At 36.7% G+C, this 19,044-nt stretch overlaps 1 protein-coding gene across 8 annotated transcripts in view; it reads left to right on the top strand.

The window, feature by feature from the left end:
* ntng1a (netrin g1a) overlaps positions 1–19,044 on the top strand; it is a 90,564-nt gene that overhangs the window by 6,430 nt on the left and 65,090 nt on the right. For all 8 annotated transcript variants that reach the window (XM_039681267.2, XM_089125480.1, XM_039681266.2 and 5 more), the window contains exon 2: positions 3,331–4,033. In XM_039681267.2, the coding sequence (XP_039537201.2) occupies positions 3,788–4,033 (246 nt within the window). In that variant the 5' untranslated portion in view covers positions 3,331–3,787. The remainder of the gene's footprint in view (positions 1–3,330; positions 4,034–19,044) is intronic.

Consider the following 19,044-nt stretch of genomic DNA (forward strand, 5'->3'; position numbering starts at 1 on the left):
CTTTTTTTTTTTCTTTGTTTTTTTGGTCCCTGTTCTCAACATTACAGCTGCTGAGAAGTATCTTGGTCTTTCTCTCTCTCTTTCTGCTGTCTCTTTCTCTCCCTCACTACTCTGTCCTTATTAAATCTGGAGAAATCTAATCACACCCTCCATCCATAGTTCTGAATAGTGGTCATTGTGATGGATGTGATGAGTTTTAATACGGCATGGCCATACTCTAAAATGTATTAAAACTGTCCTTTTCCAATTCTGTTTGTATTCATTTGGATTAATCCTTAGGTTAAATGTCTAAGAAAAAAATAGTCGCAATGATGTTCTTTCATTATGTGTTGTTTTTCTTTTTTCCCTCCTAATGCATATTTGAAGGCATGGTTTTGGTCCGGCTTTCATAACAGCCAATATGACTAATCTGTGATTTTCAACGTTTAAGTACATCTCTGATCTGCTCAAGTTCACTCTTTGATCCAGATCTTTGGCACCAAACACCCTTTTGTTTAGGCAGCTTTGGTGAACAGTCAGATTGAGATGTGATTTCATGCTCCGTGTTTTTCTAAATGGAGATTACTCAAGTCTTTGATTTTACAGTGACAGTGATTGTGCAAATGATCATTTCTGCACTACAATGTGGATGAGCTCTGCTCTGGTGAGAAAAGAGCTCCTATCTGAGGGTGGTCCACTGCGAGACTGCGCTGTAATCTGACTCACCGCCTCAACTCGTTTGGGGCTCACAAGGTTAATTGATCACTGTGGGACTGGTGACGGGATGAGTGTGGGGTCAGCATCTGTATTGACTGGACAGACTGATTAACAAGCACTAAAATGCTCCTGGCCCCCGCTTTTAGAACGTTTGGTAAGTCGTCGTCAATTATCCCTCTGCCAGCCTCCATCAGGGGGAACTGGCAACCTTTGCTCCCTCTTCATTTTGTAGCTGGGCTGTGCAGAAACCGTGCGTTTGCGAAACGAACATGGGCGACTCTAACTGCTCCGTATTGATCGCTCTTTGCAAGGGTTACGAACTGATTGAATCTAACAAACAATAATATAATATTGGAGAAATTGTTACACTGCCTGACAAGTATATTGATAGTCTAAAAAACTGAATCTTCTGATGTGCATTTAAATATGCATACAACACTGATAACTATCAGAAATCGGCTGATTTATAAAACCCTGTTTTAAGGGATTAGATACAAATCAACAAATCCCTTTTTTTCATCAGCAACCATATATTCCAATTAAATATATTAATTTTAATTATATATATATATATATTATTTTTTTTCAACATTTATTTTGCATTTTAATTCTGGAGTGAACTAATCATTTAAGGTGTTTAAATTACCTTAAACTTTGTCAGTTTATTAATCGTAATCAAGATTATGCATGTAAACATATAAAATGTACTGTAGTAGTGCTGTTGGGGAGTAACATCGTGTTTCAGAGCAAAGCACAGTGTGAGCCTACCTAAATTCTTCATTCTTCATTAAAAATTATTAAGTTATTTGTAATATACAATGTCATTGTAAAAAAAAGTCATTGTAAAAAACAAACAAATCAATGAAGTTTAAATGTAGCTAGCTACATTTTGATTGTTGTGTACTAACTAGGGTACCTTGACTGTATCTTTACTACTTTCATTTACCAGTACACTCTAAAAAATGCTGGGTTGTTTTAACCCAACTTTGGGTCAAATATGGACTAACCCAGCCGTTGGGTTAAATTTTTACATTACATTTTTAACCCAACATTTCGGGTTTGTCCATATTTGACCCAAAATTGGGTTAAAACAACCCAGCATTTTTTAGAGTGTAGCAGAGTTTCCGCTAGAAAAAATTGTGCCGGTCAAAGTGTTTATGTTTGATATGCCGGTCAAATATAACCTCTTAATTGGTCAAGTTGAGGAAAACTGGAGGCAGGCTATGTAACTTAAAAAAGGACATAATCAGGCCGTATTGAATGCAACATGTTTATTAGCCTAACTTTCAAATAGACGGGAAAAAAAAAAAAAAACATGAAAGTCCGATTGGCTTCAATCAATGCCAATTGTTTTTACTATGGTTTCACATTCATAGTTTAAAAAACCAATCCCCCTTCCCCCATATAAAATATCTAAATAGTATCCTATTGTTTTTACTCAAGCGAACTTAATTATACTCTCTCTTTTTTTTGTGATTCATTTTTTTATTAAAAAACTGCTCAGTTGTACAAAGATCTCATGCAACCATAGTCATGGCTTCTTTTCTTGCTTTGTTTCTCATCCTTCTAGTATTTCTCTTGTATTTTGATTTTATTTCAGTACATCGTTTTACTGTTCTGAACTTCTGAAGCACAAGAATTTTGTTGAAGTGGAGTTTTTCTGCAAGTTCCATTACTTGTTGCAGCTTTGTATTTTCAGACTTAACATTTCAAAGACCCCACACATGCCTGAGTGAATGAGTCACTGGATGATTCTGGATGAATAGAGAACTTGTCTTTGATTAAAATATATTCAATGAAATCATTGTAGGATCATGAGTGAAGAGGAGGGAATGTGCGACCATAACAATCCATCAATAATTTCATTGTCAGCTTTTGTAAAGTATGGTACATAATGGTTAGAACTGTACAACTCTCTTGCTGGTGTAAAAATCATTAGTTCAACCTAATAGGGCTACTTTCATGTTCAGATCAATCCTGCTTCTACGGCTATGTGAGTAAACTTGTCAGTCAAAAATGCGTTGGATTATCCAGGTCGTTCTGGTTTCTATGTGCCGTGAAATATTTAGATGTTGAGCTTATTTTAATAATAACAGAGAAAAAGCATTTAATGTTGTGTAAGAGAGGTACACAAGCAGTTTACAGGGCCCGTTCAGAGGCTCCGAAGTGACTTCAGCTTCCTGCTGAGCAGAAGATGACATGTGTTTCTATAGTAACTTTTGTGATGGTAACCTCGTGAGTCTGCCTCCTATTCAGCATTTCATCAACTCTCATACAAAAGGCATCAGAAGCAATTATCAGCTTTGCACGTAATCTCTGATTTCTGACCTGAACCCTCTACATCCTGTAATTTTGTTTAGTGTTACACGTAGCTGTTGATCTATACACGGTATCAAAAGTGCATTTTAAGTGTAGGCATGACTGAAGAGAAAGGGCCTGCATGCCATGGGATTATGGCTAAAGCCAGGAATGAATGTATGAAAGCTTTCAAGACCACATTTTCCATGTACGAAATTTCTCTGTGACGCACACCAGACACCTGAATGGCACCACCTCAGAGGAATCAGAGCACTAATTTCCTCTTGCTGTCAAACTCTATCCCCTAACCATCACCTCTCTCATTTTTTTGTGCAGAGTACAGAGGCCAAGCTGCTATAGAGGATGATTGACAGAAGGCAAAGCTGAGACGGCTGTCAGTCAACATCTAGCCAGAGTTTCAGAAGCCTTACTCTCTCTCCAACCCTGACTGATCATTTAGTCTTCTCTGCCTCCACTTCTCTTATCTCTGCTGGCACTGCCTGCCATCCTGCCCCTTCCCAGTGGACACAATAAAGACCAGAGGTGGAGATTGAAGCATCAGACTTGACGACCTTACCGTGACCAAAGGGAAGCTGGCATGCTGCCGCAGTCCTTCTGGCCTACGCTCATCAAAAGTTGGATTATTTTCTAAACCAGACCTAGAGCTCCCTCTCCACCCCCCCTTTCTCTATCTCTCTTTCGCTCATGCGTTTTTGAGAGGAGGGAGCAGACGGATACTTTACATCACAGTGAATAGTCTATTAGAGGGGCGGCCCGAATAAAGGAAGCAGCCATGCATTTCCCGCTGCTCTTGACACTGCAGGCATTATGGCTGACTGTGTGTCAGGGCACGCAACACTATCCCACAACCTGGGGACACTATGACTTGTGCAAGTCACATGGCTACACGGACGAAGGCCCGACCTGGTATTACATGGCCTGTCAGCCCGAAGCCGCGGACATGACCAAGTACCTAAAAGTCACTCTTGACCCACCCAACATCACCTGTGGAGACCCACCAGAGACCTACTGCACCCTGGTGAGTGAATGAATCATATGATTTCGCCTACAGTGTATTTACTACTTGTTGTGGCTTCATCTAATTTTATTTCACTTATTTATGTGCTTCACATTTGAAATGCATGGTGCCAGATTAGTTTTGAGGATGTGGGGTGGATCTGTGAAATCTACCACCGTTAGGAACTGAGATTCTCAAAAGTACCTGACTAAGTCATTAGAACTGCTAATAAGAAGTATTGCAACTGAAATCTCAGTTAACGTCAAATTTGTGTCAATGCAAGTGGTATCCATTTCCTGTGTCGGGCCATTGGATGTTTCAGTTATCTAGTTCAGCTTTGAGGGAAGCCTTCATTAGGTCTTTGTGAACAAAATGCTGTCTGTCATTAGCATTGAAATGAGAACAAGAAAAGAATAAGAGATAGGAGTGGAGAGAGACAGATGAAAAAGGCTCTTCAAAAATCTGGTTTTCAAGACAAGAAAAAGAAGAGCTTTACTACAGGTTCAGAGAGAGTCAGCGAGAGGCCGTTTACAGTATTTAAGAGGTGAAAATAACGAGTGGAGTGGGACAATCCAATGAGAGTCCGCTGAGTGACAGAGGACCTAATATCTGGCGTGCAGGGAATGAAAAGTGAATTATTCAGTATGTTTTGTCACTAATGTGTTTTATTCATAGGATACATTATTCAGAGCCATATCTGGGAGGCACTTTTAAAAATGCTGACTCCCTCTGATAGATTCTCAAGGTTAGAGCAAGGGCTGTTATCCATTTTGGAGGGTCACTGTCACAATATATCTCCACTCTTTGGTTTCCCAAGGGCCCCGAGTAAAAAAAAAAAAAATATTGACACATATAATTTCACCCTAGGACACCAGCCAGTTATTATTGCAGTAACAGATGACTGACAAACAACTTGCACTGGTCACACCTGCCTTCATTCCTGCTTCAGTATTACTCTACACTGTAAAAAAAAACAATGAGTAAAATTTACTTAATTTTTTCAAGGCAAGTTTTTGCACTGATATTTTTTGAGTAAATTTCACACATATAATTAAGTAAATTACACTTAACTAAGTTAAGTGAAAGTTACATAAGAAATTAAGTAAATTTTATTTAGCTAATTAAAGGTTAAGTAATATCTATTATATTTAATTGAATTTTTGTTAGTACAACATTTCACTCAAACAATATAACTTTGAATTTGACCACACTTTTAAAGTATATGATTTACTCAGAAATATTTAAGTAATCAATACTTGCAGTGTGTCTCATCACTTTAGATATTTGAATGTGTGAACGCAGACCTCAATACTTGGTAGACAATACACAATGACGGTAACATTTGATAGTTTTTGTGTTTGAATGTGTCATTTTAAGTAGTAAATGAACTCCAAATATCACAAAATGGCAAAATCCTTTCTAATCCTGACAACAAAAGTGATGATAAAATAGTGTGAATACAGCTGGAGAACAGTGAAAAATAAATCTCATTAATTATTCATGGCCCAGTGCATGATGGGAACACCAGTATCAGAAAAGTTGAGTAATTTTACTTAATTTTATAATGTTGATATTTAAGCTTTCATTTCTACACGATTGAATTGAGTTCTACTATAGAATTTACTTATTTTTTTTATTCTTGCCTGAACTAACTTTTTCATGTAAATTACATAGTTTTTTTCTGTAGTATTTACTTCACCACAAAATCATTTTTTATCAGTGTATACTTATAACATGTCTGTGGTGTTTATAATAGAAATAGTTCCTTGTTGCAACATGCCTGATTTAACAGTTATGTGTATATAAATTATTATAAGTTTATATAATACTCTTATTGCTAGGTTATCAGGCCCCCGTGTTGTCAAGCAACATACATTGCTATTGTCCAGCCTTGAAGCCCACTCGCTTTTCTGCCAGTGCATCGAGACCGATCAATTTCTGAGCTGTTAGCCATAAATTGGCGGCAGACATTACATAGATATACTGATTATGCCAATAACAGTTTTTATGATGTCTGTAATCATTCTTTTATTTCCGGCTATTGCCATTAGTGTTCTTTATACAAGAGCTCAATCCTCCGTAATTGATTTCTACTCAGGCTGGCCATGGGCTTCTCTCTCTCTCTCTCACTCTCTGAGGCTGTTGGGCTGATTAGACCCGTAACAGCCATCGCAGGCAGACAGCAAACCCGCTACGGGCTGGAGAGAACCGGCGAGCACTGGAGAGACCGATGCTTTACCCTGCAATCTGAAGTGCAGGAAGCTGGACAGATCCATTTGTGAAAAGCTTTTATATTGCCATGGGTGATGACCTTCTCTATGGCTAAAACTTGACCCTCTGTGGCCTAACCCACATTAACACCTATCCAGGCGTTCTTTAAGCTGAAGTATGAGCTGTAGACAGTGCTATTTGTCTTTGTATTGTGCCTTTGTTGTCCAAACTTGGGAAATTAATGCCCACGTCAGTAGAAGACATCTACCTTTTCACCCTTTGTGCAATCACTAGCGGGGTGGTAGTTGGCCCCTCTTCTCTATTTACACCAGAAAACCTCGTACTGCTGTCTCATTCTCGGTCTCAACATCTGAAATTTTAAAGGAAATCTCTCTAGCGTTTCATAATAAATGCTTATCACCTCAAGCTCTTGGTCCCTTGAGCATATAAAAAAAAAATTGTCCCTTGTATTTAACCTCTGGAAATTCTCTCATATTACACTTCTGCTCAGGTCTATGTGTGCTGGCTTCCAGTAATTGCTAGAATTTTTGGTCTTTGCCATCACTACCTTTAGACTTTAATCTAACGGCTCCAACCTAGTCATTGCTATATCAGCCATTTCTGTCACCTTGCTTCTCAATTTCTCCATGTTCACACTCATTTTGGTCTGATCCCCCCCCCCCCCCCCCCCTCGGTATTAGATTTGATCTCTCCAGCTTTCAATTCAGCCAGTTTTAGTAAAAAAACAGGCTCACATTTGTAAGCTTGACCTCACGCATCACTAAAAGGATTATTGAAATTAAATTGTTGTACGGACTACATGTAGAAAAGATATAATTCAAATGGCTTGTTCATCAGTGATGTGGCATGACACTAATTCAGAGAGACGTCCTCACTAATGCAACCGCCGTAAAAGACCTTTCTTTTCATCATGTGATATTTTACAGAATGACGAGAGCTGTTTCTAATAAGGAAAATCAAACAATTACACAGTTGCAGAAAAATAACCAAATTTTGGTTTGAAAATCATAATGGCTTTTATCTGAAGATTGTCCCATTGCAGCATTACTCAAGCTTTCATTATTCTATAAAGTGACACCACTTTATTTATGTTTTGATATATAATTCTGACCTTTTCCTGCATATTTCTGCATGATATTGCAGAGCTCAGGAAGTGATGGAAGACATTTTGGTTCATCAGCCTTCTCTCAAAGCGGTGCCATTCCTCAAGTGGCTTAGCATTGACATTTCAGTGAGATTTGAGTGTGCTGTCAGCTACAATATGCCTCCTCTCATATTTAAATGTGCATCTCGATGAAAGCCGAGGGGAAAAGGCTCCTGCCAATACAGTGTTGTCTCAGACAAATGGTGACATTCGACTTTAATCAAATAGTTTATTCATGCCGAATTCATGCTGAGAGATTGCACAAAACCAGCCACAAAGCAGCTTTTCAAAAGTGCTGACTTTCATGAATGGACTGAGGCTAATATTTGCATTTTAACACTATTGAAAAACTAATTACTTTTCAATAGAGCTGTTTAACATCTGAGGAGTTGTGCTGCATGATTGATATATTTTTGTTTTCTTTTTAGCCAAGTCGTAGAGTTGATAGAAATCAAAGGCTGCTGTAGCAACAACCTGAAGTGGCTGCTCTGTATCAGAGCCTAACACTCTTATTTCATCATTCATTTGTTTACTTGTTTCTTTACTCATTTATTTAATTATTTACTTCATTTTATAATCATAGAAAATGACAATCTTTCTAGTAAAGATGGATTGTTTGTAATAGTATTAATAAATCAGGTTATTTCCTGCTAGTGAGCTAAAAACATAGCCTATCATTTGTGTATCTCATTCTGAGTTTTCTATTTTATTATGTCTGTTGTGATGTTAAATAAAGCATTAAGGCCCGTTTACACAAAGGGGAAACAGATATTTCCCTGCGGTTTGGCCTCTCGTTTACATGAAAACCCCATTTTTATCACAGAAAACGATTATTTCTAAAAACTCCGCCCAAAGTGGAGATTTCTGAAAACGCCGGTTATGTGTTGTCGTGGGAACTGGGAGAAACGGCTTTTAGGTTCTCTCTTGTCGATTCTGAGGATTCTGATTGGCTTGCATGGCTTTATCCTTTATCCACCAATAGGTTTGGCATAGTTGTGATTGCGCTCGACGGCGTACTTATGCGGGTGTGTGAACGATGTTATTTTTGAAAACGGAGAGGGGGAAAATATTCGTTTCGCTTTGTGTAAACGTGGCCTAAAATCCGAAACCGAGTATTCCAACATGATACACGTTATTGTCAATTGTCACAATCCTACCACCTACACACACACAGTGTGCCATCTTATATTTCTCTTGTAAAGATTGGAGGAAGTACAGATAGCTTAAGTTAAAATGATTTTCATATAAACATTTATCCTGACATTTACCCTTACAAAATGGCACAAAAAAAGATAACTACCAAAGGCTGCTCAATTTGCAAATTATAACCTTAAATTAACGCAAACATTTACGAGTCACTGTCAAACTGTGCATTATTGGAAAATAATTTTGTCTGGTCTGTAATTTGCTCTATGAATATGTCCCACTGGAGCTCTTAGTTTGCAGATAATGAGAGCACTGTCATTTGGCTTCTGGTTTTCATTTCTATGACACAGGGAATTTTCTTTAATGTATTCCATTTGACTAAGGGCTTCTTTTCTCTCTCCCTCTCTTAATGCAAGACAAGGCTAAAACCCTCTCCTGGTAATGGGGCTTTTGTTGGTTTCCACAGTTCATCACGCATGGAAAATTCTCAGCTCAAACCTTCTCTGAGGACGGCTTCTAAGAATAGGCAGAAATCTGTAGTAGCCTACAGTATCTGAAATGGGCCCTGGGATCCATTTACTTTTAATTGCTGTCTCTGCCTTTAGGCTACAGATCTCTCCCTCCCTCTTTTCCTCCCTCCCTCCCTCTCCTTTCTTTCTTTCTTTCTTTCTTTCTTTCTTTCTTTCTTTCTTTCTTTCTTTCTTTCTTTCTTTCTTTCTTTCTTTCTTTCTTTCTTTCTTTCTTTCTTTCTTTCTTTCTTTCTTTCTTTCTTTCTTTCTTTCTTTCTTTCACAATCTGTTTGGCATTCAAAAAGCGGACAAGTGAAACGTAAAATGATTCAACAAGCGGCAGAAAATAAACTACTATCCAAAAACATTAAACATAGACACATGCATCACACACTAACGGCTAAGACACCTATAATATTTTACCCACTTCACATTCGGGGTGCTGTACGAGGACACGGATTGCTTTTGGCACTGCTGAATTAGATCCACGAAGGCTGGTATCATTCACTGTGTCAGTGTTGCACTGGGTCACAGGGATCCACTATTCCAGCCACATTAACTGTGTGTGTGTGTGTGTTTGCGAAGGGACAGAGAGCTGGTTGGTTTCTAGATGTCAAAGCCAAGCCATTTACTAATTGGAGACTGACAGAAACAGCTGAGGAAAGGAAGGACCTTATCGATAAAAACATTGATCTCCTTAAATGGGCAATGGACCATGAACAGCAGTGTTTCTTGGCCAAGCACACAATTCAAGGCGTCTCTCTCATTTTCTGTCTTTTTCAGAATGGTCAGTGGAGGATGGATTAATAGGGTTATTCGTTTTCATTGAGAGAGGAAAGAAAAGGAAAAAGCTGTCTTTTCAAGAGATAGCAGGCAATGAGAAAAGGGCTGAGGAGGCTCTTTGCAGGCCTCGAGGGCTGGATCTCTCTTTCTGAGAGCCTTGTGAAGACAGAAGGAAAGAGAGAGAGAGACTGGTTGTCTTCACTGGCCCCCAGACGGAGCTCCTCAATTGACTGACAGTCAAAAAATGCAATGATCTGTTATGTCTGTCCCAGGCAGTGCAGGGAAAATTTAAAATCAATGACAATGCAATCAGAATGAGAATCAAATGCTAAATATTTCCCTAGACATTTACTGCAGAATGCTATTTGCTTTTTTTTTTTTTTTTTTTTTTTGATGAATTGCTGATTGCTTCTGAGCTTATTCCTAGTACCCCACAGTCATGTGTGACTACTGCTGCAGAAGAGCTCAAAATTGCTTACAAATATTTATGACACTTACTTAATTTCATTCACATTTATTGGATGGGTTCTGCCTGTAAGTAAAAACTTCCATAGGAAAATGTTTCTGATTCTGAAAATCCGTTTTATTTTTTTACCAAATTCCGTTTTTTTCCATTTTAATTTTTGGGAATTAGGTTTTTTTTTACCCTTGACTGTTATTTTAGTCGTAAAAAGAGTGTTCTTTTAAAGTTAATGATTAAAATGTATTAAAAAATACAAATAAATTAGAAATGACATTAAATATATTGAGGTAATACAGACATTTACTCAGTAGCCTTTTCAGGACAAATACTGCATGATGACAACATAACACTGAACTCTTCAAGTAACAACAAAATATGGTTATGAGCTTTAAACTGTCCAGTAATATAAATTATTATATTGATTTAATTGGCCAATTCCCCAATTCCATGATCGCGGAAATCATAGGGCACTATTCACATATAAACTGTGTGTTCTGATTATGATTACTAATAAATTATAAATATTTTCTTAAATAATATGTTTAAAATGTAAATGTTATTATCTGAACATCACAGTCTTTTATCCTTTTTAGTCCTGTTACTGTCGAAGAGCAGTCAGTTCCAGAAAAATCCCCCTTTTCTTTGATTAAAGAGACAAAACCTTCAGATCTCAAACACACTTTTTTGATATAATCTGTATTTACTGCACAATAGAACTGTCCCAGGACCAAATTAGGAGAGACCCAAGAGCTTTCATTTAATTAGTGAGACCCTGATTAAAAAACAGGAGCAAATTACAGTTTCTTGAGAGGGCGAGGAGAAGAAGAGAAATGGATGTGCCACAGAACGGTTACAGAAGTGCTGTCTGTAGTGAGATTGTTAGCTCTTTATTGCTTCTCTCCAATCTGTAAATTGAGTCTGTTGGTGGATGGACTGCAGTGTCTGCAAGTCTGTGTCCCGCAGGCAGAAGCCAGCACATGTCTGGCATTTAAACTTCTCCCTTTTCACTCCCTTCTATTTGGACTGACATCTTTTTTGTCTTCAACCCCTCTCATCTTCCCTATCTATTCTTCTCTTTTCTAAAAATAAACAAACACATTCTTCATATTTGAAACATTTTACCCCCTGGACCAATATGGCTAACCTGTGTATACTGGTGTTTATCAGGGCAGACCAAGATGCAGAATAGGTGCTGATATATAAATATGGTCATATTGTTAATGTGCTTGTGGTTGTGACTAGGGGTGTGCGATATCACGATTTTTGATTGCCGACAATTAAATTGTCTCCACGATCTACTTTTGAAGAAATCATGGGTGTGAACCTACACTGGTTTCACGGTTCGGTTGATTCAGATATCACGATGCATTGACGATGCACTGCATCCTCAATTTTAAATTTTACTTCACCCATTGCATATTTTACTTGTTCGTGACATGATTTAAACACACAGCGTGTCTTCTCCAAGTCGTGATTACCAGGTTGTTCATAAAAGCCGAAATGGGCACAGATATCAGCTGTTAAAGTAGTTGGAGCTAGAGAGACCAGCACCCACGGGACCCAATGCAACAGAGTGCGGCTCAGGACTAGTTTTGATGGCCGAGTGCGGTAGATATGTCCATATTATACGTTTCAGCATCTATCCAAACGTACCTAAACGTATGTTTTCTATCTGATTTACGTATTAATACCTACGTATTAACAATGAGACCAGGCTGTTTATTCTGAAACAGTATAAACCAGTTAAATTAATCGCAATACTTGGAAAAGACATGAACATGCTGGGTAACTGGGATCAGAAATCACATTGTTCATCAGTGTTTCAAAAGACCAATTCATCACTTTAGTTAAGGGGCCACAAACATGAGGAAGTCATTAAAACAGCATAATTATGACTGTATTTGAATGTCAGCAGAATTTGTGTGCTACTTGCTGTGATTGGCCAATTTTGGGGTCTGTCCATTTACCTGCAGGCTATGAAGAAGACATGAACATGCTTGGAAACTCAGATCATAATTCAGAAAAACAGTTTTCACATTAATTGATGTACTGTTCTAGCCTGTTTGCATGCATGAGGTAATGTGTATTTTTGTATAGTCCTTTAATAATTCGAAGAGTAGTCTTGCATGCTGAATTAATGCTTAATTCATGCTTCAATTTAGATAGATAGATAGATAGATAGATAGATAGATAGATAGATCTTGTCTTAACTGCAAACCACACAGCTTGTCTAATGTAACATTGCCTTTTATTATATTATATTCTTTTCTTTTTTTATTTTAATTATCTCACTGAGGCAAATGAGAGCATTATTCATCGTTTTCCGTGAATAATATCCTTGTATATTTTACAGGGGGTGTTGGTTATCGTTGTCCAAAGTTAGAGAAGACAACGTAAAGAGAAACTCTCATAACTTCAATGGGTCGTCGTTTTCAAAAGCCTTGGCTTTAAATGTATTGTATCCTCTCGCTGCACATTAGAGAATAGAAATTAAGTGATTTAGTGACACACATTGAGCCTCAGATGTTGCTCTGGGAGTCACGGCTCATCTGGGGGCGTGTTAAGGGGCTCTTTAATGGTGTTTAATGTGTTCGTTCTCTCCCACCCCACCAAACTTCATAGCTCAAAACGACAGCCGCCATACTACGGGCTATTTTCTCTGATGTATGCTGGAATTTGTAGAAATCTCATTAGAGCCTTTTCTTATAGCTCCTATTGTTTCAAGCTGCTATTTCACAGTGAATCAGCCTTAAAGAGAGAAGAACAAAACCTTGCATGCATGAGGAAAAAACTGTAAATCTGTATTGAGGACTGACTTCCCTTTTCCCTTATCCAGAAAAGATGATTACAAAGTAAAGATTTTTTTATTTGGTTTCAATTTAAAAAAAAATATATATATATATTATTCTTTTTTTTTTTCTGACATGATGCATGCAAGTGATGATGACTCTTATTTATATTTAATAACTCGTACGGGTGAATAAATATCTCTACCACACATACATTTTACTTATATTTTTATACACACTGAAACATAATATTGACGTATTCACAGCACTGAAACGTAAAATATTTACGTATTACCTATTGCACTCGTTATGATGAATTGAATTTCAAAAATTGCGCTCTCAAGAAGCGCTACAACATGTTTTACGGCAGTGATATCAATAGCTCATTTGTTTTTGCCGACTTCATCACAGCTTGCGACCTGCCGTGTTTCATTCGGTGTACATTTGAAATTGGGAAATGCGCACCTTCACGGAGGGAAGCCTGATTAACATTTTCATGGATTAATAACCAAAATTCTGCTATGTACCTCATACAAAACTATTATATACCTCCAGAGAGGACTGTGACTACAACACAAAAATTTTGAACGAATTTTGGTACCGCTTTTTACATTTTCGAAATAAATAAATTATTGTGATTACTGTTAGGTTTGGGAGTAGGGTTAAGGGATCTTACATTTATCTATAAAATGGTAAAAGGGATATGAAAGATTTGTAAATATTTAATGTTTTGTAGCTGTAAAAAAAAAATATAAAAAAAAATAAAAATATATATATATATATATTTAAATGTTTCCGATATGTATCGTGCCTTTCAGCATCCATCCAAATGGACAAAAAAGTATGTTTTGTGTCTTTGAAATGTATTAATACTTATGCATTACCAATGAGACCAGGCTGGAATATGAACTGAAAGGATGGCTGCATGAAAACCCCAGGTCAGCATTTACAGTATCTGGCACAATATCCCTGGACCCTGTGGCGTTCTCCGCTCATTAGGCGGTTTGGTGGTGACACCATGGCCCCCCGTGTCAACAGATGTAAAATCCCTCTATTCATCATGCCATTAATTTTGCATTCATTTTCGATTTAGCTTAGAAACGCCTCAGCAATTTGTTTTATTCCTCTTGAGCAAATTACACCCTGCTAATAATCCTAATTACTCCTCTCAATGTATTTCCCTTCAAACATTTCCTCTAGAGTGAGCCATGAGTGCAGGGCCCATTATGGTTGCTTAAAGCTGTTGGTGTGATTTACTCTTAACTATGATCAGCTTTTATTAAAAAAAAACTTTACCAGTCCCTCCAGAAAAAAACGTGATTATGCGATCACATTATTTAGTGCATGATCAGCAGAAGTCCTCATATTTTCAAATACGCCACACTTTCGCCTCATAAATTGGCGATTTCTGTGCAAAATATGCAGGAATTGCATGATTTAACACAGGCTCATCCCAAAAAGTCATATAACTGACGTCTTGGGACGTCTTTTGACCATACGTCAATATCCGCTTTTTTAGGGCCCCCTTAATCGTCGGTAGATGGCGATCCCGGGCCGTCATACAACTGACGCTTTACCTTTAACGTCAGTTAGGTGACGGGTTAGGTTTAGGGTTAGGTTTAGGTCTGGGGTAGGATCCCATAACCTCATCTACCGACGTTTAAGGGGGCCCTAAAAAGGCGAATATTTACGTATGGTCAAAAGACGTCCCAAAACGTCAGTTATAGGACGTCTTGGGTTGAGACCGGGTTGCATGATTTCATAATCCTCGCATTTTCGTTGCAAAAAAGTTTGCTTCACACAAGAGCAGCCATTTCCCATGTTCCCATGGCAACAGGGGTAAACGTTCCGTATTATGTGACGTGAACATCATCGAAAAGCTGTAAAACAGGATCACACTTTATTTTTTATATTTGATTTATTTGTTTTTACAGAGGTTGTAGCATATTCTTTTTGTAAAGCTACTCATCAATGTTTTCTAAGTTTGATGTGTTTATTAAGGTCTGAAATTAAACAAGATGAAAACTTAATATTCCCAGCACTTTGTGATGTACAGTAGTACAGTATGCTTGCTTCTTTATCATCAAACCGCAGTTTTTGAAAATTCCAGCAATTTTTGCAAGTTCCCGCAATTTCATCGCATAAAATTGCATAAATATACAGTATATTCCACAGTGGTGGAGGAAGTACTGAATCTCAGTACTTAAGTAAAAGTAAAAATAACCAGATAAATATTTACTTTAGTAAAAGTAGAAGTAACACAATGACAACCATACTTAAGTAAAAAGTAAAAAGTACCTGATTTTAAATGTACTTTAAGTACTAAAAGTAAAAGTATACTTGCATAAAAATGTATTCTCTTAATGACTATTTTCTAATGATTAATAAAACATTTAATTCTAACTCATTCAACCTAATACTCCTATAATGATGTTCAATATTGATAGAACAAAATTGTTGTCACCATTTCTGAAACAAGCTTGCAATTAGGTAATATGCCCACCACGCTTATCCTTACTATATGTAAATAACTATGTTTGGCAGTAAACACGATTAATTTATGGTGTAATTCTGAACCTCTTGGCTTGCCATAATCCTAACCAAACATGTATTACACACGGTGTGTTTCCTATGCACGTAAAAACAAATTTTCGGGTATAAATTGCACGATAAACACACTGCGTGCGAGACGCATTTAGTGTAACCGGGTTGATATACTGTATCTATGGCAACCAAACGTCACTGGCGAGCAACGAACGTGCAACGAACGGACGGTCAGATTACATTTTGTCAGGGGAAAAACTGATCAGAAAATGTAATGAAAATGTAACAGAAGTTGTAGAAATGTAGTGGAGTAGAAAGTATAATAATTGCTGCAAAATGTAACGAAGTAAAAGTAAAAAGTATGCACTATTTATTCTACTTAAGTAAAGTAAAAATATGTGAAAAATGTACTTAAGTAAAGTAACAAAGTATTTGTACTTCGTTACATTCCACCACTGATATTCCATCACATTTTTTAAGAAAACAGACCGCATAATCAAGGATTTTTGGCCGCAACAATTACAAAAAAAACTCTTTTACTGCTTTACGGGACATATTATTGTGATTGGCAAACAAGGTTATGGTACGAAACCAGGCTTAAATGGTTATCTGTGTGAACTTTGCAATAGCCTTCTGCCAATTAATAGCACTTTAGCTTGGACGTCAATGTTATCAGAGTGTGTTATTCTTCTGCTGAGAGCAAACCTATTTAGAATGTCATAGTATGTGAGCACTAAAGATCTCTAGCGGTGCTTTACACTCGCACTGAATTCTGCTAATGCTTTTGAACCCTGTTCTGCTTTCAGAGAATGGATGAAAGTAAAGGTGTGTGCCAGCGTGCCATGTGTCACGGCGTCGGGGTTTATTCTGCTCGTAGATTAGAACACAGCATAAGCCGCTCTTCTCCCCAGTCGACAGGCCTTTCCACGGAATTACCTCTGTCCAAAGTTGTTTCTGCTGTCTATTTTTAAACAGGCATCTTGGAAGTCTAGGCATGTCTTCTGCCATAATCGTTTCATGTAAACTCGTTTCAATAAAGATGTTGCTTCTAGGTCATGTGCAGCATAGCTGTGACTTCTGCCACATTTTCTTTACATTAATGAAATCTTAATTTTGTTTCATTTAATTTTTATAGTGCATTAATTGTACTATTATTTGCATTTAGTCGATGAATTATTTGCGATTAAAATAAGCCATTTTGTTCTCACCCATGTTGGGGTTAATGGCTGCTGCGTTTGTAGGATCGGATTTCAGGGTTTAAAGCCTCAAATGTTGAGAATATTATCTCGGTAACGCTTATTTGTTAACATTAGTTAACACATTAACTAACATGAACTAACAATAAGGAATACATTTGTTATTTATAAATCTGATCATTTAAATTAGTAAAATACAGCAGTTCATGTTAGTTCACGATGCATTAACTAATGTTGTTATCAAATACAACTTTTGACTTCAATAATGCATTAGTAAATGTTGCAATTAATGAACTAATGATGAATGCTATGGAAGTATTGTTCCTTCTTAGTTCATGTTAGCTAAAGTAGTTACTGTAACTAATGAAACCTTATTGTAAAATGTTACCATTATCCCTGGGTGTCTGTCTATCAGTTTGCTTGTGTTGCTTATAGGCTTAAGTGGAACAGGAATAGCCTTTCTGTTGACTCTGGGCATCAGGTGATTTCTCTGGGGGATTCACCTCCCATTCATTCCTTGTGACTGTTTCAGATGTGGGCAGAGGAAACATAAAGGCTGAAATTTTAGGATCTGGATTAAGGTGCGTGACATTACTTAGGTTGAAGTGGTCTTCTTAGCATATGAAGTCTGGCTGCTGTCTGAGTGACTGGCTTATTGCTTTGTAAGTCCATGTCAGGTTAGATGGTGTACACTAAAGACAGTGTCTTTACTGTCCCAGTCGAATCTGGTTTGGAACACTGTTCTGTCTGCCTTATTTCTTGACGTCTGTGGTGATTTTACCACTGTTCCTCAACTTCCAATAAGCCTGGTTTTAGTGAAATGGAAAATAGCTGTTAAATGCTAAAATTATGACAAAGAAATCAATCTGTTCTGTTCAATCATTTTATATTTTGTACGCAAAACCACTGATTGTATAAATACGTTGAAATGAATAGTGAATATCACAGGGCTCGATTTAATGCAGCACTTAAGTTTACGTCCCGTTACTATTTCTGATCATATATATTTTTACATTTTAAATTATGTATATAATTTAATATGTATAATTTATAGGGCTGTCAAACGATTAATCGCGATTAATCGCATCCAAAATAAAAGTTTGTGTTTACATAATATATGTGGGTGCACTGTGTATGTTTATTTTATATATATATATAAATAGACACACATGCTTGTATATATTTAAGAAATATTTTCATGTATATTCTAGATTTATATATAATTTATATTATATATAAATATCAATATTTTATATAGAAATATTTTTTTCTTAAATATACGCATGTGTGTGTATTTTTATATATATATATATATATATATATACACTCTAAAAAATGCTGGGTTGTTTTAATTTCAAAATGTTGGGTTAAAAATGTAATGTAAAAATTTAACCCAACGGCTGGGTTAGTCCATATTTGACCCAAAGTTGGGTTAAAACAACCCAGCATTTTTTAGAGTGTATATATATATATATATATATATATATATATATATATATACACACACAGTGCACCCACATGTTATTATGTAGTCACAAACTTTTATTTTGGATGCGATTAATCGCGATTAATCGTTTTACAGCCCTAATAATTTAGTATTATTTATTTTTATATATTAAATATACTTAATATAGCTGACTCATTTTCATTTTTCTTTTCACTGTCATTTTTGACTCAAATTGGTTCTTTTGAACTGTTCTTTAATTTGTGTTTTTTTTTTTTAAAAAATCTAGTTGAATAGCACTATTTATTTTTCCATTAAAATGTTCAATACAATTCAGTTAATTAGGACTTTTAATAAAATTCAATGTGTTCATCTGCAGAATTCCAAACATTTCTGTGTGGTTGCTCAGAATATTGGACTTTGTCAATGTCATCATGCATAATTCAGAAAGCCTCCTGTATTTCTGCTGTTACATGGCATTCATATAACTGAGTTGTAATGAAAATGCATAGGCATGCTACCACTATCAAAGGAGGTCAGAAAAGAACACCAATGCTCATTAACTTACACACATTAACTTACACACATCTAATGTTTCTGCAGCTTTTATTATGAAGCAACCCTAGGCGTACCTCTTTTTCAGTGAGCTAAACCTAATGAATATTCAGTGGATCATTTTGGAAGGCTGATATGTCTCTGACTGGCAGCACCAAAACATCTTCAATCGTTCCCTTTCGGCCATGAACCATCCGCTGCATGACAATTACAAACTCACTCAATAA

Source organism: Pimephales promelas, chromosome 22, assembly GCF_988280905.1.
Source record: "Pimephales promelas chromosome 22, fPimPro1.hap1.1, whole genome shotgun sequence".
NCBI classification, from domain to species: domain Eukaryota; kingdom Metazoa; phylum Chordata; class Actinopteri; order Cypriniformes; family Leuciscidae; genus Pimephales; species Pimephales promelas.